General features: G+C 38.6%; 1 protein-coding gene across 4 annotated transcripts in view; it reads right to left on the bottom strand.

The window, feature by feature from the left end:
* Positions 1-1,875: 1,875 nt before the first annotated feature.
* Positions 1,876-25,369, bottom strand: part of stox2a (storkhead box 2a) — a 56,182-nt gene continuing 32,688 nt past the window's right edge. For 3 of the 4 annotated variants that reach the window (XM_079853408.1, XM_079853410.1, XM_079853409.1), the window contains 3 exons: positions 17,461-17,613; positions 7,887-10,404; positions 1,876-5,555 (listed from right to left, as the gene is read on the bottom strand). In XM_079853408.1, the coding sequence (XP_079709534.1) occupies positions 5,354-5,555; positions 7,887-10,404; positions 17,461-17,613 (2,873 nt within the window). In that variant the 3' untranslated portion in view covers positions 1,876-5,353. Of the gene's footprint in view, positions 5,556-7,886; positions 10,405-11,300; positions 11,396-17,460; positions 17,614-25,369 lie in introns of those variants that run through there. The other variant, XM_079853411.1, reaches the window with a different exon arrangement.

The raw sequence follows: 25,369 nt of genomic DNA, 5'->3' as shown, positions 1-25,369 counted from the left end.
TTTTTGATGTATTTTTTATGAGAAGACTGCTTTTTTTCCCACTTGACCACCTGCCCCCCAAACAGTCAGTGCACGGCCCTGAAAATGTTACAATGTTTAAAATTTCACCGAAGCCAGACAGACGCACGTTCACTCAGTCTGGCACTAAGCGCGAGCTTGACCTAGCAGTGACCCTGTGAGGACCTCGGTCAAGCAAGACTTCCAGGGGTCACGCAAACTGGGCAGGTGTTCAGTGCACCAGACAGACCGCATTCGAATGCTATTCTTAATGCTAATTAAACAATACATTTAGAATGTTACTCTCTTTCTTCTGATAAGTCTCCTTTTTCTCATCAGTTAGACTACATCAACACTGGCACTGAGTGTTAGGGACTCGTTAGGTCTGAAATATTAAGGCCTATCTGTTGTTCAACATATCCGTTGTTCTGGTGGTTAAATTGCAGTATAAATCTTATACTTTATATTTTACAATACTGTATCCCATTACATTAACCATACCCCTAAACCTACCCATCACACAAAGCTTTCTGCATTTTTACACATTTAAAAAAACATATATTTTTTTATATATATATATATTTATATTTACAGATTAGGATGTAGGTTTTTGATGATTTTGTCAGGTTTTGGTCACTTCTGTACAAATTTGTCCCAGAAATACAAACACACACACACAAACAATAACTGCGTGCAAAAACTATAATGATGCTTTCGGAAGTGTTTAATCATTATCAACATATATTTTTATTAATAAAAATAACCAGATGAATGAGTTCCAAATGACAATTGTTTTTGAGCCCCACACTTTTCAGTGTTAGCCATCAAATTCGTGTATCATAGTGCTTGTAGCTAAAGCTGATTTGTAACACGTGACGTGTCCCTCCTTCGTCAATTTTCCACCATCATGTGACTTCAAACGTTTCAAAAATATCTGCATCTGACGTTTTTTTCTTTTTGAATTTGTGTCGATCAGATTCTGCTCGTTGATATTTGTCATGTGTAGACCTATGATTCAAATCAGCATATTTTGTTGTAGCTCTTAAATTAAACTGAATCTGTGCTCCATAGTCTATGTGCATTGAACCGTAATCTACTACAGTCTACTTTACTCCATAGGCCTAAATTGTTTTACACTGTGTAGCCACTAGATGGTGGCAAGATACAACCAACACTTGAATTTGCTGTCTACCAGTAAAACCAGATAGATTATTTATTGATTCAATTTTACAGGGATCCATGAAGTTAATCCATGAAACCCTGATGTTTCAGCTATTTTTTCATTAATCATATTCAATTAGTATTCAATGATTCGTTATGTTTAACCTGTAAAACAACAGGGAAATGGAATGTATCATAAACGAGTGATTACATGCAAGAAATATAATGCTTACACTCTTAGAGGAAAGGGTTCTGTCGACCTTAAATGTTTCTGTTAGTTGCTTCATATATAGATCTTTTAGGGATTCATCTAAGTTTTAATTCATTAAATATGTTTTAATTCATTTTTTTTTTTTATTGAAAAAAATAGTTAAACATGAAAGTATTTCACAATCATTTTTCCATGTATAAACCTGAAAGGGTTCATTATTGTGTTCTGAAGAACCCCACTTTACCCTTTTTTTTCTAAGAGTGTAATATTTAAAATTCTCAAAAATGTCTGTCATTCTCACACAATCGTTTTTGAACCACTTACTTTCAATTTCATTTGGCATGCCAAAAGATTGCTTAATATATATATATATATATATATATATATATATATATATATATATATATATATATAAAAGATTACGGAGAAGTTTCATGTCCTGCTGAGTTAATATTAACCAAACACAGACATTCCACAGGTTTCAAGACACAAGAACATGTAAAATTTATAACCAAACATGTTATTTTATTGTCTGAAAAAGTAACACAATCTCCCAACTGGGTTTATCACATATACTACCACAACGATGAAACACCATTACTACACAAATAGGGACTTCTTTTCAAATATTATAGACATTACAAAAAGATCCCTCATATCTTTCAGTTTTCTTTTGAAGTTATACTAAGCATGGCAGGTTGATTTCATTTACAGTATGATACTGTACACTGTCACCATTTAGAAACAATGTTGTCTGACGTGGTTCTAAAATCCATAATGTTAAGGGAAGACATTTCATGGTCATTTTTATTTCATATGAAATATTTTACAATATAAACAAAGCATCCGTCTTGGATGGACTTAACAGCAACCAGAGGCCAGGCATTTCAGTGCAAACATGTTTTTTTACAAGGCAGTCTTGGCTGCATTACTCCCTTTTGTCTATCAACAAAAAAAGGGGGGGGAAAAGATTACCAGATGAAGGGGTTTGAAATTAAAACTAAATTTCACAAAATGTGACACATACCCAAAATGCATCCTCTGACAAAGCCTTGTCATGTAAAGGAGGTCATGTGTTTGTATTAGTGTCCATCAGAAACCATTCAAAAGCGATTAAAGTTCTAGAGGTGTGTTTGTAACTAAACTGAAATATACTTCTGGACTTAAATCATTGTTTTAAGAAAAGTTCTGATGAAATGTTTTGAGAAAGAATCTATTTATAGAGCTGACATTATGAGAAGCTTGCTCTGTCTAATGTGACTCTCTGATGTACATCTGTGATGTCTAGCAATGATTTAAAATAACCATTTATATATGAGGCTTTTGTCTTTCCACAATCTTCATCCCACCTCCAACTACAGGGTCTAAGAGGCTGTTTGGACCCTAACCACTGACCTCTCAAATATTAGGTGGGAAACTGAAAACAGTACTATTGTAATCAGTATTGCCAAAAAGTAGAAGGCAGATGAACAATTTTGGATTTGGGCAAAACGTTTAGGACTGGAGGATGCCTGACATGATTCATTTGAATATATTCTATCTGTTGAGGTGCTTGTTTATAATATAGAATGTAGTCCCTTGATTTCCGTCGAGATGCATTTTCAACAAACTGAAGTTACTCACTGGGCTTGAAATCATGAAGCAGATAAACAAATATTCATGTAAAGGGGGCAGCGGAGAACTGAAAGTGGCTTCTTGCACAAATCGGAGGGGAAACATAAAATCGGGGAAGTTTTGTAGATGTGGTGCTAGACAGATTTATACACAACTTGCAAATAAGTAAAAGACACTTCTGTCAAAAACTGAGAAAAATTGAGTTGAAACTACAGCACTTAATACTGATTACTTTAGAATAAGTCCTCTTAGTTACAATGTCCGCCGCTCCTTGTCAACATTCACAGAGAAGAGGCTGATAGCGCTGTGTTCCACAGGCAAAGAATCCAAATCTGTACACGTCCCTACCTTGTTGTTACACAGGTGGTGGAGGTAGCTAGTTATGTGCATGTATGTGGGGTTTAGGGTAGTTCGAATGGCTGATTGCAGGTGTGTCTGTGTGTGTGGGTAATAGTCGAGTGAGAGGGAGCGAGCTGAAAGTGGTTAACAAGAAGTCCCACAGGAGTATGGGAAAAGAAGCAAATAAAAGATAAAAAAGGGAGGGTCACCACATAATAGCACCAATGGATGTGACATGAGCTCTGCTCTTTTTCCCAAATCTCACCGAGTCACTACAAGAAGGGACACGAGCGTTAGTTCTGGTGCATTGAGATGGCACGCCAAACAGTTAAAGCCATAGTCCAAAAAGTATTTTAATGTTTAGTTCAATCTTGGAAAAGGGGCTTTTGCTCATGGATCGGAACCTTGCTGTATATAACACAGGCAGGTCCAAATCTAATGTAATCTTTGTTCCTCTCTGGCATATGATAGGAATGATAAATAACAGTGGAGCAAATTATATGTACATACTTTCACTGAATCAGTTGTTCCAACCTAAAAGAAGCGTTTATTGAAATCATGAAAAGGTTGAGAATATTGTGAATATACAGATAATGTGTTGGCTGTGGCTAAAATTTTAACCATGTCATCTGTTGACCATATTTTGCATTTAGGTCGGGGACATGGCTTGAAAACCAGCTCAATTCCCAGGGAAAAATAAAGGTGAAATTAAAATACCATAGTGGTCTGGATTCAACTCAAGAAAGAACATTTTTCAAAATAAAGGTTTTATCAGAGCAGCAAAAGGGCCGAGTCTCTGAATCCCACTGGCCCAAAGGAAGAGAACTGTATGACTTTTCCTTGGATTGTTTTGGATGTTTTTGGACACAACACCCGTGTTCCCGCCATTGCGATTTCCAACATCCTCCTCCTTTCGTGAAAACAAATAGAGCCATCAAGCTACACAGAAGAAGACAAGCATGTTTCCAAACCAACAATGACATCCACAAGTCTCCTGGTTCATGAGAGACTTGGTATCGGATTCACACTGGCACACAGCTGTTTTTATTTCAAAAGGGAATCAACATAATAAAAATAATCTGACAAAAATGTAATTGAAATCATTTATATTTTTGTCTACCGAGAATGTGTTTTATTCCCTTAAAAAAACAAAGACTGGTGAAACGATCCACAGAAACATGATTACAGACTAACTGATGCTTTACCTCTTCTTAGGAGAGTTAACTGTTCATGACCTGAGATTAATATTAACTTTAATGAGACAGGTAAATCCATTACGTAGTGTAAAGTTGCATACAAAGTAATTGTATGCACAATAAGTTTGGGTAAAAAAAAAAAAAAAACAGTATTTTTTCTAAAAAAACAAACAAAAATCTTAAATTTCAGAACGAGAACATTTTTTCCACTAATTCAGTCTATGTACTTGTTTTAATAAGCATATGAGTATGATTCTTATTGTTTCACCAATGCAGCTAACTGTCATGAGAAATGAGTTTATTTTTAGGAATATTATACAACTTTATGAATCATGAATTAAATGTTGCTCAGATGAGAGCTTTTATGCCTCATTTTTTAAAATTGTACTGCATACCAATATTACAAATCTTTAATACCTTTGACCAGCACATCAGCATCTACTTCTTAATGCGTGCAAACTTAATCCATTGGCTGGATGATCTCTAATCTGTGACTGACAAAATATACTCTTGAAAACAAAACATTGTTAAATTACCAGTTACTTCAAGCCTATTTTGAAAACAACGGTTGATTCCGACTGCAGAATTTCCTGATTAATTGCTTGTGAAGGTAAATCCTATGATGAGAAATTTCCTTTTCCATTTTTTCCCTTTTTCCTCTTTTTTTGCAGTGACCTTTGATGCTGTGGGAACAGTCTCTGGAAGCCATGCCTGCAGGTTTAACAGTCCCCATGTAGTCGAGGTGCTTGATGGAGGGAGTCACCCAACCTCCTGCACTTAGGCACCCCAACATTGCAGATCACCCTGACCCTACGTCAACCCAGATGGGCCCATGTCAGACGCTGGTGATGGAGGCAAGGCAGTTGGGGGATTTCTGCAGTTTCTCAGGTTGCGTGGTAGGGGGCTCTGGGATTGCACGGAAGCTGAATGGGGGGCCGATGCTGGTGGTACCCATGTGGCCTGGACTCAGGGCCGGATTCTGTCGCCGGTTACTCTCCACAATGCTTGAGGTGTTGGACGCCAGACTCTCCCGTGTGCTGAGAAAGTGGTAGATGTGGGGAAAATGACCAGAGAAGAGGAAATGGAAAGAAAAAAGAGTGGGGTTTAAAGACAAGATAACTGATTATTTCGGGCATGAAAAACAATATCACACAGTCCTCACAAAGAGAAAATGCACAACCGCACACTATGTGGTTTTAACTCTGGTTTGCAGGATTGTTTAGCTGTACAAAAATGATCTAGATCTTGATGACAACAATAACATATTCAGACAACTAAACCAGAAGCACTGAAAGCCAACAATAAGAAAGCAGTATAATAAAGAATATATTTATATTGAAGGTAGAAGTGGATTAAAGGAACAGTCTTAATTGACTGTATTCCACAGAATGTTTCCACAGAAAACAGAAGGAGAAATTTTGACGTTTCCCCTGTTCTTGTCCATTAAATTGCAATGGGCAGGTATTGAAGCTTACACAATTTAAAAATGACACAAAGCACCAAAGTACTATAAAAGAGGTCTATATGATAGTGTTGTGGGAAACAGATTGTAATTTAAATCTTTATTCACTGAAAATGTTCACATAGCTCTCCAAGGTGAAGCAAATGTCATATTCATAACTGAATATTTATTTTGAGTAAGATCTAATTTAGTAATACTTTCATGGTGTCTTGTGTTTTCTAAGGCATGAAAGTCCAGTCCCAGCAATCAATATACTGTTTTTTGTGTGCCACGGTAGAAAGTAAGTCATACAAGTAAGTCAGTGATTTGTCAATGACATATTTTGGGGAAAAACTATTCCTTTAAATACAAATGTTAAACTCAGATAGGATGTATTTAACATTAGTACTGCATAGAGAAAAGTGCAGAGTTTGCAGAGTTTTTTTTTGTATGTCCCACTCCGTATAATTGCATTACTACCTCACATCAATCACAAACTAAATTGTGTCTATGCACAAGAGCTATGTTGGTGTTTTTCCAGGAGCTGTAGGATGACATCATCACTAATGTTATGAGTCATCCAGAAAATAGTGAATGATTTGTGTGTGTGTGTGTGTGTGTGTGTGTGTGTGAGTGAGAAGGGGCTGCTAGGGGTCTTAAAATGAGAGACTTGTGTCAGTTTGTCTCCTTAGCTTTTTGGGGCTATTAATTTAGAGGCAAATACAAGACATACAGACTAAGTTTATGGAGCGAACAAAGCACAGTCACATTGCAACTCTTAGATAAAGGGTCTTCAAATTTGTGTGGAAGTGCAGAAATAGCTCCATCACAATGTAACTGCCTGGGCCACAACTTTTGTATATTCAAGGCCCTTTACTTTTATCATCAATACATGGCACTGATCATTTAAAATGTACATTGCATTACACACATTTTCAAAACATTACAAATTTAATGCAAAGTTTAGTTTTCAGTATAGAGCTTAATTTTCAAGAACTGGCATATCACTCAAAGAATGAGGAGTCAGAACATCATTATTAGGTAAAAAATGTTAGACTCCTGGATCAGCACGTACAGCTAAAAAACACAAACTTGCACTATACTGTAAGAAAAACAATATTTTGGCAGAAAATGAGTACCTTTTCCGTTAAGTTTACAGACATTTCCTTCAACCATAATACACAATGCAATGTGTAATTCAAAATATGGGCAAAACACCTGTGAAAAATCAAGAATTTTTTTTCATATTAACACGGTACATTGCCCTTTATTTTATGTGCCTTTCTTAAGAGTGTATTGTAAGCAGTAGAGGCAGCACATGTGCAAAACATGTAGGCTCTCTGAGTTATTCTACTCCTGCCATATCCCTCTGAATGAGTCATACAGACACAAGGGGTCTATTTTTAGCAACTGAAAAAAGTCCTCACCCTCACTCATAAAGGGCTTGCTAACACATACACAGCCCTGGGAAACCCACTTAAAGGCTGTCTGTGCTGGTTTGTGGCCTTGACAAAGGAAAGGGGAGAAACCATGCTATGCATCTCAGTATAAGATGGGATAAGAAATTATCTCAGCCCTATGGCAGCAATGTGCTTCAAATCAAACATCCATTTCATAGGTGCAGTCTAGTTAAAAACTGTAATAAAACAAAACATATATAAAAAATGTCCTATGAAAACCACCAGACATTAGATATAAACACTATGTCATTTTGTGGGATGTCAGAAAAGAAAAGTTGATTCTGGCACATTAGCAGTTTATATTAATTAGTTTAATCTTATGACTTTGGTAAGTCATAAGATTATCTTTAAAAAAACAGAAGAGTGGGAATAAATTGAGGCACTAAACACTTGTTCACGATCAACAATGTACACTCAAATATGGGTTTTCAATTGTAGCATCTTCTTTCTATGGAGCGAGTACTTACCGAGGGGAGTTAAACCCACTGTCTACAGTCACACTACTGCTGTCCATGCTGTCCAGCCGTGCCGAGTGAGCAGTCTTCTGGCTGTTATTATTCTCGCTCTCCTTAGGGCTAAGTAGAGTCAAGTTGTTCTCAAATTTCCGCTGTAAATCCCGGTCTTTCTCCCGTTCTAGCAACCACTGCATGGTCCCACCACCTCCACCACCATCTCCGGCCCCTGCCCGCCCCTTTGTTTCTGTCGGGGCCGCCTCTTTACGGGAGGCCTCCTCTACCTCCTCCTCATCGTCATCATCTGACACGTTGTAATAGTCAAAAGCAGCTTCAGATGTGGAGGGAGCACCCTGTTCTGTGCCTGTAGGTGCCGGGGCAGAAGCAGACAAAGGGGTGGAGTTAGGTGGCTGTTGGGTCTCCAGAGTGTCAAGGACCTCGGATGATTTCATATGTGGAGTCTTACGCAAAGTGCCTGACTTTGAGTAGCCACTGTCCACATAGCTCACAGTCAAAACATTGAGTGGCGGTTTGAACAAAGTGTCCTTACTGAAAATCTCTTTCCTCTTGTCCACCCCGCCACCAGTGCTACCACCACCTCCCCCACCCCCTGGGTCAGTGTTGTGTTGGTGCTGTATCAACCGTCCATTGGGCATAGGCTCAGGTGTCTGGCTCGGTGTGGGTTTGCCAGAACCGTTGTGCCCCTTTGTCGAGGAGTCCTCTTTGTACTCCAAGGGGTGAGGAGAGGGGAGGTGCGGTGTCTGCCGGTCAGCTGGAGAGCCCTTGCGGATTCCGTCAGATGGAGTTAAAGTGTCGTGGTCAGATTTGCCCAGAGGCAGCGGGGCAGTAAGGATTGTTTCATTCGATGTATTGCACTGAAAGTAGTCATCAGCCAAAGGCTTTGGCGACAGGGCCTTCAGGTCACTGTAGGCTGGGAGGCTGTCCCTGCTCTTGTTCCGTTCTAGAGGGCTACAGAGCCTCGATTCATCCAAACTCATTTTGCCTATATCAAGTACAGACATTTCCGAGCTAAACTTGGCAGCAGAAAACATGATGCATGAATAGTGCGGGGCCTTTTGAGAGGAGGCCCTTAGCGTCCCATCGTCGGTATAGTATCGGCTTCTGTCATCGGGACTGCGGTCGTAATCCTCAGCCGTGCCAAGCGTGGAGCTCCCACCTCCCAGCGGGCCCTTGGAGTTGTCCATAGAACGTGATCGCTCTTTAGCCTTATCAGGCCGCTCGTTACGTGACTTGCGGTCCTGAGTGTGGCTGTGGCTCCGGTGCACTCTAGAATGTGACGTCCCACGTGAAGGCTCAGGGAAAGGCATCTCTGTTCGCCTCTTTGCAAGCTCCCCTGAAACATCCCACTCCGGGGTGACAGGAAAGTGCGACTCAGCAATGTTGGGGTTGCTGTGGACAAGATAGGCACCACCGCTTCTGCGTTCCACCGTGTACATTCCCTCTCTTGGCGAGCGTACCAGAGAATGGCTGAAAAAACGGTAGTCCCTCTCCAGGCTGACTGCTGGCAGGTCCAGATTGGAGCCCTCTGAGGGGTCTCCCCGAGAAGCTCGCGTCTTGCTGTGCGAACGCGACTTCCCGTGTGGTACACGCCGGTGACCTCGGCTGCGGCGACTGCGGGCACTGTGCTGTGCTGAGCTGGCCTTGAGGCGCTGAGCTCGTTCCTCTTCCAGCCGCTTCATGACAGCTGTGTGACGGGCCACGTTCTCCACTGTCAGGTCTGGGTTGATGCGGCGAATGATCTCGATCTCCACCTCACGGGGGATCGCTGTGGCCGACGGTGTGTCCTCATCCCTCAAGGGCCACTCCTCTGGAGGGAACTGTGCTGAAAAGGTGGCCAGCTGTTTGGTCTTGTCCTTTTTGAAGCTCAAGCGGAACAGCTTCAGCCCAAACTTCTTAGACTGCCTCTCACTGCTGCCCCCACCACTGCCCTCCTTCTTCTTGGTTAGCGTGTCTGTCTTGTAAGAGAAGGTGGCGGTCATGCTCTTGCTCTTATCGGTGGGGTCAGGTGGGTGCTGAATGGTAGCTGGAGGGGGTGGGGGTTGTGGGTATGAAGGGGGATCTCCTTTGGGTTCTTTTGGGGATTTCCTTTGAATTGTGGAGGTATGAATGCTGGGCACCTCATCGCGGTAGGCATTATAGGAGTCGCAGTGGTTCTTAGGGTTAGGCCTTTCTCGTACACAGCCAGAAGTGGAGGGAGTGATGGTTCCAGATTGTGGTGACGTGCATTGTTGTTGAGGTGGCGGCTGTTGCTGTTGTTGCTGTTGTTGAAGCTGTTGCTGCTGCTGTTGTTGAAGCTGTTGCTGCTGCTGTTGTTGCTGTTGCTGCTGCTGTCGCTCTGGATGTCGCTCGTCCAGGTGGTACCACTTGCTGTTGGTGCGGATGAGGGACGGGGTGATGAAATAGGTCTGTGGAGTAACAATGAAGTAGCCTTCTGGTGTGGGGTAGATCTTCCTCTCCCGAACCAACATGTTCAGCGTGTGCCGCAGGATCTCTGGACTCGGAGTGGGTACACCTGAAGAAAATACAACCATATGTAAATTTCATAATAATTTTCATAGTGCAAACTAAATGTAAGTGCTGACACAATTTTTGTGTATTACATTTTTTTTTCTATTTGGCTAAAATTTGTGATATGATAATAATAAAACTTCAATCAGTAACAATTAATTTGTCAAAGGAATATCTCAACAGGCAAACACTTAGATGTGAAAAATATAGAGTGGAGAAGAGTGGAGGAAAAAGTTTGAGGGGGGGTGTTGGGAGACGCAGATTAGTGGATTCATGTTCAAGTCAGCATTATCCAAAACTGTTCTGACATGCCAAAAGTAGGATTAACTGTGAGTATATATAAATAACTATAGAAGGCCAATCAAAAGAAGAGCATTGGTTGCTGATTTATGTCACCACCAATCACAACAAACCAGCCATTACCTCATCTTTCATCATCACGTCTGTAAGCCCCTCAATGTAATAACAAGACAAAAACTGCCATTGTGTGAATTACCAAAGGGGTCCTCCTTCATAAGATTAACTCAAACGATGATAAAATAAAAAAATATAAAAGAACAATTATATTATTAGATAATAATAATAATAAAATCTTAATCTGGGAGAAACTGCCAAAACAATTATCAACAGTTTTAAGTAGTGTAGAAATTTTCCTTTTTAGATTTTAGATTTCACACCAGTGGTCCAAAGATCGTATTTTGAGAACCACTGTTATTGTACTTTGTTTTTAATTTTTTTTAAATCCTATTTATAAAAATGTATTAATATACAATTAAAATGGCTCAAGAGCACTCAAAGACAGACATCAGATTTGTGACATGACTCAGTACTGTGGATGTTTCTTTGAGTTTAGTATTTGAGTCACATGTGTAAACTAAGTAAACATCGTCTGTAACTCACAGACAAGGAGCACCAACAGCGTAGACTGCACTACAGGGTACATGGTGTCCTCGCTGCACTCAAGTCCTCACTTCACCCAAATCAGCTTTTCAACACTCTCAATCACAGAAACACACACACAACGGATAAAGGAGCAGATAAGCTGTAACTAGTCAGGGTTAAGTGTTGCCTGCCATTACATCATACAGTGGTAGTTGCCATACCAACATGACGCAACCCAGAGTCTCTGTTAATTTTTTCTTTTTTCCCACTCCTTTAAAGGAAAGCAGGCAGACTATTCAGGTGAAGTTTGCACACTTTGCACATTGACTGACTGATTTCTCTGAACATCGCTGGGCAACAGAAGGTGTACAACAGGCTCATTCTACTGAGATTATTAAAAAATATTGTTTGATAAAATACAAATTAATTGCTTTGGACATTCACCTTTTTCTGAAACTGTAAACTGTTGGAGTTTCCCATGGGAAAAATAGTGTCATCATAAATTTTATTTCCACCAGTACCATGAAATAATATTAAGTAAGGCAGAAAAACAAATTGTACTGTCCACTCCAAAACAGTCACAATAATCATAACCAATAATTACAGTAGTTTAGAAACACATCTTGTTCCAAAAATATTTTTATAAAATGTACATTATTATGGGGTATGTATGTGGTATTATGAGGTATTACGGGGTATGAATATTTTCCATTTCATTCAACAAATCAAAATTATGGTCAGTCTTACTTAACTAAAAATACTGATTATGGATTTAACCAAGTGCTATAATCTCAGCATATATATAATAAAACCAAAAAATGTATCAGGCACAATATTTTTTATAACAAGGATTATCCCTCAAAAATGGAAGCCGTTTTATGATGTGAGAGTGTTTACAGCACTCGAGTGTGTGTGTGTGTGTGTGTGTGTACACAATAGGGCTGGGATGATACACCTATCTCCCAATTCGATACTAGTCACCTTCATTTATATAGCTCTTTTTACAATACAGACCGTTTCAAAGCAACTTTACAGTGATAATAGGAAATTAATGCAACAAAGATTGTTTTGGCTGTATAGCAGCTCTAGAAGAAAGTCATTGTCTAGCTTGAGTAAGTTTTAAAAACTTTAATTCAATTCTGTTGTAAAAATCATTAGTTATCAACTTAAGAGCTGCTTACACGACACCATGAAAACAGAATACTTTTAATGTGTTATAGCTGTTATTTACACGACAACGCCGTTTTGGTGGCCTGAGAACACAAACTTTGAAGTAGGTTTCAAAGTGCAAGTTTATTAAAACGGGTTTGGAAATCGATACAGTTATCGATTTCAATTAGACCCACATAATCTAGCAAATTATAGACCCATTTCAAATCTTCCTTTTATGTCTAAAATACTAGAAAAAGTTGTGTCCACTCAACTGGGCTCTTTCTTGCAAGAAAAGGACATCTATGAAAAGTTTCAGTCTGGTTTCAGGCCGCATCATAGCACTGAAACTGCGCTCGTTAAAATCACAAATGATTTACTATTAGCTTCTGACCAAGGCTGTATCTCAATACTAGTTTTACTTGATCTTAGTGGTGCGTTCAATACTATAGATCACACAATACTCTTAGATCGACTACAAAATTATACTGGTGTTCAAGGACAAGCATTAAGCTGGTTCAGATCATACCTATCTGACCGATACCATTTTGTCTATTTAAATGGAGAAAAATCGATCATAACTCCAGTAAACTATGGAGTGCCGCAGGGATCTGTGTTAGGCCCTCTGCTATTCTCAATATATATGCTGCCACTTGGAAATATTATAAGGAAACATGGAATTAGTTTCCATTGTTATGCTGATGACACTCAAATCTATATTTCATCACGGCCGGATGAAAACGCTAAATTATCCAAATTGACAGAGTGTGTTAAAGATATAAAAGATTGGATGACGTGTAATTTTCTTTTATTAAATCCAGACAAGACAGAGGTACTACTTATCGGTTCAAAAAACCACCAACAAAACCTCTCACACTACAACTTTAACATAGTAGGATGTCCTGTTACTTTATCCTCTACAGTAAAAGACCTGGGTGTTATACTAGACTGCAACATGTCTTTTGAAAATCATATTTCATATGTTACAAGAACAGCCTTTTTCCACCTTAGAAACATTGCTAAGCTACGTAACATGCTATCAGTTTCCGATGCAGAAAAGTTAGTTCATGCATTCATGACCTCGAGACTAGATTACTGTAATGCTTTATTAGCCGGTTGTCCTGCATCCTTAATAAACAAGCTACAGTTAGTCCAAAATGCCGCCGCTAGAGTACTTACTAGATCAAGAAAATATGATCATATAACACCAATTTTATCATCACTACATTGGTTACCTATAAAGTTACGTATTAATTACAAGGTATTGCTACTGACTTATAAAGCCCTAAACGGCTTAGTAATAAAGGGACTCATTTTGATGACGTTTTATCTGTAGGAAAAAAAAATCTTTTTTCAAGTATTGCGATTCGCTATTCCTGTGTATTGCGATTTTTGCTTGCTTTTTTAACTCTAGACCATGGGAAAACGTTGAATGATACACTTATACATGATGGTGCAGGTCGTACTGTATATCCGTAAATGATTCTCCGTCCGCCATTTATCACTTTCTCGATATGACATCATGCAGTGCTCACTGTTTTCAACACATACTGCCTCAGCTGAAATAAGAGGTAACTTTCCTCTGCCTTGTCTAGACTAAACTAAAGAAATTTAAAGGCAGACTGTGTAATATTTCGCCACTAGAGGTCATTTATTCAAAACAAAGGCGTAGCTTGATGACGCCTTTATTTTGCGGAATCATGGGATTTGTTGTCTTCACCTCTACAACCGGTGGAGAATACGACGGGACCCGGGCAGAAATCATATTCATGGTTGACCGGTAATGTATTTAAAGATTTATTGACGTCACGAAAGCCATTGGAGCGGAACAAGACCGCTGGAGCAATTGCTAATAAGAGACAAGCACGACACACAGCTTAAGAGCAGTGGAGCTTTTATTATGCCACAGATGCCGTTTCCGCTTCTTCCGGTAATGCGAATGTGGGGTAATGCAGCGCTGTTTTATCATATTAGAAACATTTGAGTGTTTTGAAAGTTGTTATAATGCTATTCTGTGCGTTCGCTTGGCGGCTACTATATGAGACTCATTTCACACTGCAGTGAGCGAGATCGATACTAGGCATGGTAAATATGGCACTCGCAGTAAATCAAGAAAACGAGATTTAAACAAAAGGACTAACCGTGTTGAGATGTATAACAATAGGCGCGTTTCCATTAAAGATTTGCGCAAAATTTTTGCGTTTTTTTCTAAATGTCGAGAAAAAACTATTGCGAAATGACGCCGTTTCCATTAACCGATGTTATGCGACTAAAACTTATTTTTTTCCTCTCGCGATAAGCAAGTAATTCCAAAAATCATGGCAACGGACGTTGGTAGGTTTATGTATATCTCAGCCACTGCACTGGCCATTATTATTAATCAAAGGAGACGTATGTGTGTTTTCCAAGCATTAAAGGGATACTTCAGGATTTAGCATTAAGCTTTGTATTAGTAGAAAACCTGTAGTATTTTCAAATTACCATACTTTCCACCCTCATATCCCCCTGAGACAAGAGATTTATGTATTTTTTGTCTGGAAAAAATCCTCCGATGACGCAAAAATCGTCATTTTGCGTCATTGGAGGATTTTCTGGCCAGAGGCTAAAGACTACAGCCAGTAGATGGCGTTGTTCCGCATGTTTTCAGCCCGCCCATAGAGGGTTGGATCTCACTCACAGAATGTACACAGTGTCAGCCGTCTTTCTTTGGAAGCTAAGCTAGCAGGCTCTTGTTCTGTGGAGAAAGCTGAATAGTAGGAGAAAGCTGAGTAAGTAGGGGTTACCATCCTCCTTTTCCCAGACTTGTCCGGCTGGCGAGATCGTTCAAAATGTCCGGGATTCGGCTTTTGCTTTCTGCGGTCGCCATTCATTGTTTACATGCACACCTTTTGTTTCAATCTAACTGAATTCATTCCGATTGGTGAATCTGAATGTAGTGTTTACATGAACACTAAACAAGTGATCGGTTGATGTGCGTTTTACCATTGCTAAGAAAATTCCCGCTCCTCCGTGAGAGATGCGAGACCCGGCGCGTCTCAGAAATGACGCCACCGGCCTCGCGCCGTTCTCCCGCGGCCGTCAGCCTCGTCCTGCTCACCACAGTAAACATGATGAATGAATGGCGACTGTAGAACGCAAAAGCCGAATCCCGGACATTTTGGGCGATCTCTAAATCCCTGGCAAACTCATCACGTAGGCTAGCCTTGTTGTTTGTTTTCAACTGCGCTCCCTTACCGGTAGGCGTGGCCTCCTAAGGCAGCGAAGCAAGTGCATTCTGGGAGTTGTTGTCTTTTATCCACATAAGCCAAAAATACATTTTCTGGCTTTTCTCAGTCTAGAAAGCTCCAAATTCAAAAATTTCTTCACATTTCTTCTACTTAAATGACCTATTTTAAATACACATTCATCTTCCCAGAGGTGAAGTATCCCTTTAATGGTAAGGAAAGACCCTTTATACTTGTGAGAAGCTCGTATGAGGTGTTTTTGGGTGTTTCTCCCTCATATCTGCTTCGAGGTCTTGATTGTGGCATTTATTTGAAGTTTAGAATCCATTATTCCTAGCCTGGATGCCAGCGGAACTTAGACCCGCCCACAAATTTTTTAGGTCAGGAAGTTCGGTCTGGACTTGATCCGTTGAGGAGCTATTATGCCTGAACTAAAGTTGTTCGGACCAATCAAATTGTCAGGGCGGGCTTTATACGATGATGGACAGATGATCAACAGTGACGTAATCATCCACGTCACCAAAGAGCGCTTGGGTTGAATTCGTTTACAACAAAGACGACTGCCGCTGGAGAATTGAGATTTCACGAGTTCACACTTACAAATAAGTCCGAACCCAAAGTACTCCCCCCGTATTCCAGGCTGTGGAAGAACAAGCCAAGAGTGAGTGGAGGGATGCTGAAAACTGTCAAGGAATGTTAGTAATAATAGTATAATAATATAATAGCAATAATAAATATATGCTTCCTCTCATGCTGATAGGGTAAACATGGTAATTGTTTGATGACAAGTTGATTGGATTGATTATTTGAACGTGCTCCTCCCGAACTTTGTTTATGAAACATCATGTGTAGATTCCGCCATCGCGTCTGTTATAGAAGATATCGACAGCGCATTAATTTTAAAAGACGAACAGAGAACCGCGATCAAGGCATTTGTCGATCGGAAACATGAATGAAAAACATACGTCACTTACTCTGTTGCTCTGATTGGTTGTAGGTCTATCTAATTGAGTGCTGAGGCATTTTCTTTCCTGGTTCGGTTGATTATCCCGATAATCACAGCCCAATGGAGCAGTATCAGACTCATATTCTGACTAGAATCTGAGTATGACGACGTCAGGCTACATTATTCCTGTAAATCTTTTGTCTTTTATGAATTTAATAAAGAACTCTGTCTCGTCTTCTGTCCAAACATACCGCGTTATCTACGTCAGGTGACCTGGAAATGCGCAAAAACTGTTTCCATTGCAGTTTTGCTAAATATTTATTTTTTGAATTGCCTGAAAAACCACCTCATGCGTAAAATGTAAAAACTTTGTTGCGATAAATGGGAGTTTCCATTGGGCATTTTTTCAATTCGCAATTTCAATTTGCGCAATTTGAAGGGTAATGGAAACGCGGCTAATGATTAGTTTTCTGTCGATGAATGTATCCAAACAGTTGCTCACTTGTCTAATAAAACACATCATATATTAAAGCATCTTTGGTATTTCCATGGTTTCTAAAAAATAAAACTGCTAATTTCTCTGGATTTAAACATTCTTAGAAACATTTGGAATAATGTAAGTACACAAATCAACAAAATATATAACATTGTTCTAGTGGTTTTTGGATATGTTGATCCAAAAATCTTACATAATGTGCCTTTAATATGAATTAATATCGACTCTGGAATTCATATATATAAATATATATATATATTTTTTTTTTTTTTTAATGTAAAAAAAGAAGAAAAAAAATCGCAATAGTTAGGTGGATCATTTTCCCCTCCCAACCCTAGTACATAAGTGTGTTTGGAGGGCTACCCGGGAAGCAGGTGGCAAGGTGCTCCGTCAGCGCATCTTGTGTGACAGGCTTGCGGGCAGAGTTCATGGCTGAGATGGCTAGACACAGAATCTCTCCCAGTGGGATGAACTGAGACTGACTGATGGGTGACATACTGATTGGAGATACATCGCCTAGAGAGAGAGAGACACACACACAAAAAAATGTTCAGTCCTACTTTACTAGAACATGTTTGTGTTGCATTAAAAAAAGGTGACATTTAAGGACCAATCAGTTGCCCAACAAGCAATCAACAAAATATAAGAGCTTTTATTTATCCAAAATATAAGGATAATTATGCTGAAGTTCAAGATGTCTCCAATAGTATTAATGTGGGACCTGTTAAGAGAGAGAGGAGAAAAGAGGAGTTTAAGGCAAGGGAGGGGCGTGGAGCTTTCAAGATGCTATCCGGTCACAACAGTAGCATGAGGGTCATCCAGGGTGTGTGATCACGTGTTGCTAAATGTGACCTTATACTGACGACTCAGCGATAAGCCCCTCTTGCCTGCGTAGGCAGAAAGACCCCAGGCCATGCGTCAATATTGATCCCAAAAAAGCACCCATGCATATTGGATTTACTAGAAACACAGCTCAGAGCAATCAAACATGTTATATCACATAATACATCTGAGAGATTATACTTCACTTTTGCACTTTTTCATGAAAAATAAAATGGCCCTGGAATGACTTTTGAGTTATAATGGAATATAATAAAGAAATAAAAATTAAATACAATATTGGAATATTTTCTATAATTTATGTATTACCCACTATTGTGAGATGATAGTAAGAACTGAGTCAGCATTATCTAAACTATTGCTGGCAAGGCAAGATTAATATTATGGATCATTTATACAGTTTTTCATATTGAAATTAAGTTAAATTCAGTCAAAGGAGAGGATGAGATGATATTACAATGAATAATTCTATAGCACTGTTCATAAAACAATTATAAATTGTACACTTTAGCAGTCTTTATTGCTTGGAGATGATGTCCAAACTGATTAGCAGCAAAATAAACACGGATCAAGTGTCTGTTCAAGTGCTTTGAAAGAAGCCAAAAAATATCTACAGAAAAATCATATCTTTTACACTGTTAAACTGTAAGCCTGAACAACTCCTTTAACCTTTAAAGATTATGTTATGCTTCGCTACTTAGCTCACCATGCTAAAAGAAAGCATAAAACTGGTCTGAGTCTAGCATGAAGGGCAACAAAGGGTCTGAAGCTGCGCTGCTAACACTGCAGGATGCAGATAGGATGACATCATCCACACGGAGCTGCTGCTCTCCTGGTGTGTGTGTGTGTGTGTGTGTGTGTGTGTGTGTGAACGGCAAGCAAAGGACCATCACTCAAATCCCAGCCTGCTGTCTTACTGTTCAAGCAGAGTATGTACAGACAGTAACGTGCTGCTCGTAACCCTCTAGTCTAAATGACTTAAGAAGCATTCGTGACTGTAGGGGAGGCTGGTAGCCTAGTGTTGTTTTTGTGAGGTATCAGCATGTTAGAGCTAAATTCACTTGCTCTCCATTATGAATTTTATTGTTTTTACTTTAGTAGGGGGAGGAGAGTGGGTGTGAGGATGTGTGTGTGTGAGAGAGAGAGAGCAGAATGGAGGGAGGCGCAGAGAGACCCCTCCCTCATCCCTCAGCTCCTGTGCTGCAGCCATCAGAAAAGGCGGCTCTGACGATGGACAATTACCCAACATGCTCCACTCCACACAAAGACAGGAGAGGTGTGACCAATCACAAGCAAGCTTTATCCACACCTTTTTTTATACTCTCCTCCAGCACTGCTCACTGGCACACACACACACACACACACACACACACACACACACACACACACACACACACAAACACACACACACACACACACACACACACACACACACAAGCTAGTAGGTGGCCTGCTGAATTCGTTGTTATGGCAACGCATCCCAGTTGCTCTCTCTTGTTCCTCAGATGTGTGCTACTCCAGGATTTCTCTCTCTCTCTCTCTCTCTCTCTCTCTAGCACCCACCCTCCTGTTCTTCCTGTCTCCATTCCTGCTCTTGTGCTACACACTCAATCTTGTTAGTGAAAAATTGAGGAGAGAATGTTGGCTGCAAGACTAAGCAAAACCTGCTCAACCACAAAGGCCATTTAGGTAAATAACCCCTATTATATACACACACACATCATCTCTTACTCTTGGAGTAGTATATTAATATGGAGTAGAGTATATAGATTTTATAAGGAGTTCATAAACATGTTCAAGATTTAAAAAAAGAAGAATCATGGTTTCAGCAAAATTATTAGCACTGTTTTCAACAATGGTAATTATAATAAATGTTTCTTGAGCAGCAAGTTATCATTATTAGAATGATTCCTGAAGGATCATGTGACACCGAAGACTGGAGTAATGATGCTGAAAATTCTGCTTTGTCATCACAGGAATAAATTACATTTTAAAATATATTAAAACAGCAAACATTTATTTGAAATCGTAATAATATTTTGTAATATTACTGTTTTAACTGTATTTTTGATCAAATGCGGCTCTGGTGATGAGCATCAGAGACTTCTTTCAAAAAGATTTTGAATCTTACTGACCCCATTTATAAGTGTAATGATTAAATCCATTCCATAGATTTTCTCTTTGAATTGCAGAGCAGAAAATGCAGAAAAGTCAGTTGATTCCATCTGTGCCTGCCTGGTCATCATCAATAGTCATGGGAAACAGACAGCTATGACATTTATGATCACAAACAGGACTATGAATAGAACAAACAAACAGCCCGTCCTGCAAAGAAACTTGTGCTTTATACAAAAACAGCATTAAACCTAATGTTCTGTTTGGACTCTGAGAGACTCAAAGATGGTTTAAAAAGCTCAAAAAACATACTTAACATCATAGTATCAGGATGCTACTTTATGACTTATGCTGATCTTATGAAAACTGATTTTCAACAATTTAAACTAGATATAGACCCCAGATATAAAACATGAATAAAGCACTATAATGAATGAAAGCATTATTATTGATGTATGTGCATTATTAATATTTTTGCATAGCCCTACACCAGTGGGGTCTCTGAGACCCCAAACAAATAAAACAAAGTTAACCACTTGTTTATTATTCTCTCTCTTTCTGAAAAATGGGGGAAAGGGCTTAAATAGTGTCACATTATTATACACTAAAATACAGCATTGAGTCTTTGTGCAAGCCGGCTTGTGTGGCTGCAAGCACATCTAAGGTGACGTCATCCCACTGGGCGTAAGCATTTGACAGGAAGGGGGAAGAAAGAGAGAGAGAGAGTAAAGATGAGGTCAAGAGATGAGGGATAATTTACCACGTTATAACTTACAATCAATGCATCACAGCTTCTAAAATTGTTTAAGAATGTAGCACTTGCTGCAAACATTTAACAATAGTCAATGAAAATAGCAAACACTTCACTGTCTGAAATGAGTTAAGCAAAGTAATTTATGATAGTTAATTTAACGTGGACTGATGTGGCTGGGGAAAAGAGCAGTATCAAGTGTATTTTGTACTAAAAAAGGGGTGGATATATTTTTCATGCTTTGTCACTCAATGTTTCAAGGATATGCATGATCCTTTAACTATAAGCTGCCTTCCAATTCACAGGAACCCTACGCAGTAGGGGTGTAACGATACCCTAATTTCACGATTCGATACGTATCACGATACTGAACTCACGATACGATATTATTGTGATACTCAAAGACATATAATAAAAGGTTAAGAAAAAATGTACTGTTGATTAAATGCTAAATTTTATATAACATTGTGGGTGTAAATTAATAGGATTGGACAATGGTGACACCAGAATAAATATATTCATGATTCTGAACCTGAAAATACAGAATTATTTTTAGACGAATATACTTGCACTCTGTCACTGGCTAGATATATTTAAAGTAATGTAGGCCACTTTTTACTGGTAACATAAGACTTATTATAACATAAGCATTATCAGGACCCACTAATATTCCCCCATTATTATACATTATATTCAACATAATATATTGTAGTTTAATGTAGCACTGACTCTGAAAACTTCAGTTTTTTTCTCACAGGGTAATTTTTATTTTGGGTGAACTATCCACGATACATATTGTTGCATTTTTGTATTGCGATATATTGTGACACGATATATTGTTACACCCCTACTACGCAGTGTTCACTACACAATTGTATATAATAGATCTATGTCAATTTATAGAAAATATAATGTCAAATTAGTGGTGGGTGAAATGACCAAAATCTTATATCACGATATGAGTCATTTTATTTTACAATAACGATATATATCACCAATACAGTTATTTTTGCTTTAAATAAAGAGAAAAAAAAAAATGATACCATTGAAATTTCATGATTCTTATCACCATTTTCATTATCATTTAAAAAAAACAATACTAGGCTAAATAAACCCAAGCTTACTGAAGACAAGCAAACAGTAATAAAGAAAGAGCAAAGAAAACAAACTACAACAGAACAAAGACAAAAATGAAATAGACCTACCTGAAAAACTTCATGCACTAGAAATACTACTATAAAATGTATAAAGTAATCAAATGCATAAAAAACAATGCATAGTCTATACTGTGTAAATTAAATATACATTTATTTGTATTAAAGTTACAAAAGTGATTCAGTCAAGAGCAGTGAGAGATTTTCTCTCTTTTTTGTTGTTTGATTAGCATTAATAACAGCAGCAAGTAAATTTGGACGCTGCCCCTTTAAGATCGACTGCACGGATCCAATATACTCGTGCATTGTTTACGTTCACTTAAGACATAAATGACTCTGTAAAATCACCTGTTTTTAAACCGCAATGCTAAAAAACGGATGCAAATAAGCTTTCGTGACCACGCAGCACAACAGCGTCACATGAGCATAACTGCGATAGAGGTTAATCGTGTACCAGTGTATCGCCCACTGTAAAACCTCAACATTTAATAAGAGACTGTTGTGAAACCACACATTTGAGGTGAATCAAGCTGACTAAAAGTGCTAGACACGCATGTGAATGTATTCCCAATGCCATTTGCAGTGCTCTTCACTTTGAAAATGTACTCTTCCAACAATCTGGAACCACACTTAAAATGTCTGAATATCCTGTGAAGTCCACTTAGCAGTGCACTGTTGGGCGACTGATATCAATACAGATCTGGAATACTATTAAACAATATAAACAATAATAAGAATTCTTTTGTCAACCATTCTGTTCCTCGCTATGGGCCGGCCTTTTAAATGGTAAAAGAAAACCAGGAAAATAAAATAAAATAAAAACTACTGATATAGTGATATTAATTATGATGAAAGGCCAGCTGTGCTTTACAACAAATGGGGAAAAAGAAACTTATATTTATATTTGTGTCTTCTGTGAGAGATGTCACCATCATAACCTTATAAAACTCAGGTAGAAGTTTGACTGAGGCAACACTAGGTGGAGGCAGGAATCCAAAATGTCCAAAACCAATGGAGGGGGAAAAAAAGAGAGCAGCAAAATGTTTTCTAACTTAAATGTATTTTTTAATCTCATAACTTTCATTCTTCTAAGGCTGTCACTGAGGTGTCCTGGGTTGTAAGGCTGTCTTGAATATTCAACAAGTTTTGAATATCAAACAAATGTTATCCAAATCCATCTGCAGCCTGATCTTCCTGAATTATTGTATTATTAGAACCAACGTTGGATAATAAAGCTAATTTTCTAGCCTAATTGATACCTGAAAACGCTCAGTCAATTCAGGGGTGCTACCACACCACTGAGAGAAGATGGAGGCTTGGTCACCTGACTAATCTCCTTGGTGATCTATGATGTAAACATATCACATTGAGAGGGAGCGAGTGAATGAGTGGGGCACAGATTTGATACCTATTTGATATGTAAAACATGCTTGTAGTCTTGTATATTTTAAGGTTTGATTATTTTATGATAATTTTGAGAATGTTTGATTCATGAATGGCAAAAATGCTCATTTAAAAGTAAGGTTCCTCTTTTTTCTAAATAGTTTAATAGTGCAGAAACTTGTTATAAAACCTCAAGATTCCATAGAAGACGAGATGTATTCATGCAAGAGTGGAAAAGTGAGTCTACAAACATGATAAAACTTTCAACGACTGACAATGACTGATGATTTTCGAATTGAAAATATGATTTCTGTTTATCTAAACAATGCAATAATACATCACAATTCCATGATCATAAGATTGTCTCTCAACAACCCAGGTACATATTGTACTTTGTTAGCACTACATCTTAAAAAAAAAGTACAAAGAAACAGAGAAAGAAAGAGAGAGAGCCTACCTAAATCCTCACAGCTGCCCACTGAACGAGAGGTGACCTCATTTTTTTGTGGGAGAGGACACAAAAGATCTGTCTCCATGACAACAAACCAGAAAAAAAAAGTGTTTGTTTGTACACACCAAATGTGGCCAGCACTACCCTTGGAGCCCTATTGTATAGGCCATGCTTTCCACTTGTGCTGTGGCGCTGTTCACTCTGGGAAGGCCTGCAATAGTTGAGGCATAGATCAAGAGCCAAGTGCAAATCAAAATATTTCAGCAAATGGCTGAAACTGCAAATCACTATTTTTTTCTCAATCCCTTAAGGTGAAAGTGTATTTTTCTAGGTACAAACTTTCCATTAACATTCTAAACTTTCCATTAAGATTCTACATTCCACATTAACATTTTAAACTTTCCATTAACATTCTACATTAACTTGCTGGGAAAAAAAGATGGGGAACCACATATTAAAATGGCTTTACATACTACAAATCTAAAAATACGCCACATTTCTATACATCAGTCAGTATAGTATGACAGTCACCCTCTCCCACACATTCACCATGCCCACGAGTTACATCACGTCCCATATGGCAGCCCAGCAGCTTCGAACTAGTTCAACTCCACCCATAAGACACACATCCAACACACACTCTCTCTCTTACTGATAGGTAGGTAATGGATTAGGGTCACCAGACTGACTGGCAGGACTAAAACAGGTTGTTGGACAGACTTAAGCCTTGTTTATGTGTAGCCACGTCAGAATGCACCACAAATGCATGTAAAAAGCAAGGCATGCATCACTGATGCCGAAAACATCTTGGTTACATCCACAGTATATAAATGGACATATAAACCATCACTTTAAATTCATATTTAGGACATGTGAGTGGATTGGGCCATGTGACACAGCTGGCAGTCAAAAGCAAAGCAGGACACTTGTCAGAGGTTGCTAGAACAATGTCATTTTTTTAGTAGACAAATTTCCTCAACCTCGTTTTTAAAATGATCAGTTTAGCCATTTTTAGACCGAACTGAATCTGAATTTTAGACCCAGCTTAATAGGGCCCTAGGCCAAGCTAAGTTTCAAATAGATGGGAATATTGAGGTCTCAATTAGTAACTGAATCAGTTTTGTGAAACTCCAGACTAAACTGTACACAATATCTTTTGAAATTTATGGTAAAAAAAAAAAAAAAAGGCAGATTTGGTTGCCAAGAATTTACCATTAAATATATGGTGACAATGTTGGGATGGATATTGGTGTCTGTATATTTTGTGTTATAACGTTAATATACCTATACTTGAACTACCAAAATAGACCCCACTCCTTAAAAAGTACTGATAATTATACAGGTGGTGGTACAATAGAAAACCACATGATAAAGGAGTTCATCAAAAGTGTTCTGTCCAGGAAATATGACCAATACAAAGACAAAATGCCATCAGAATAACATACAACACTAAAATGATGCAATAAGCATGAACTAAATAATAGAAAATATAACACAAAACATCCTAATGTACATTACTAATAACAAAAATTATAAGAATCAAAATAATTTATACAAAATATAATCATATGTGATATG

This window comes from Squalius cephalus (assembly GCF_949319135.1).
Source record: "Squalius cephalus genome assembly, chromosome: 2".
In the NCBI taxonomy this organism is placed as follows: Eukaryota; Metazoa; Chordata; class Actinopteri; order Cypriniformes; family Leuciscidae; genus Squalius; species Squalius cephalus.
The sequence above is the reverse complement of the archived record's forward strand: the minus strand, read 5'-3'. Positions and strand labels throughout refer to the sequence as shown.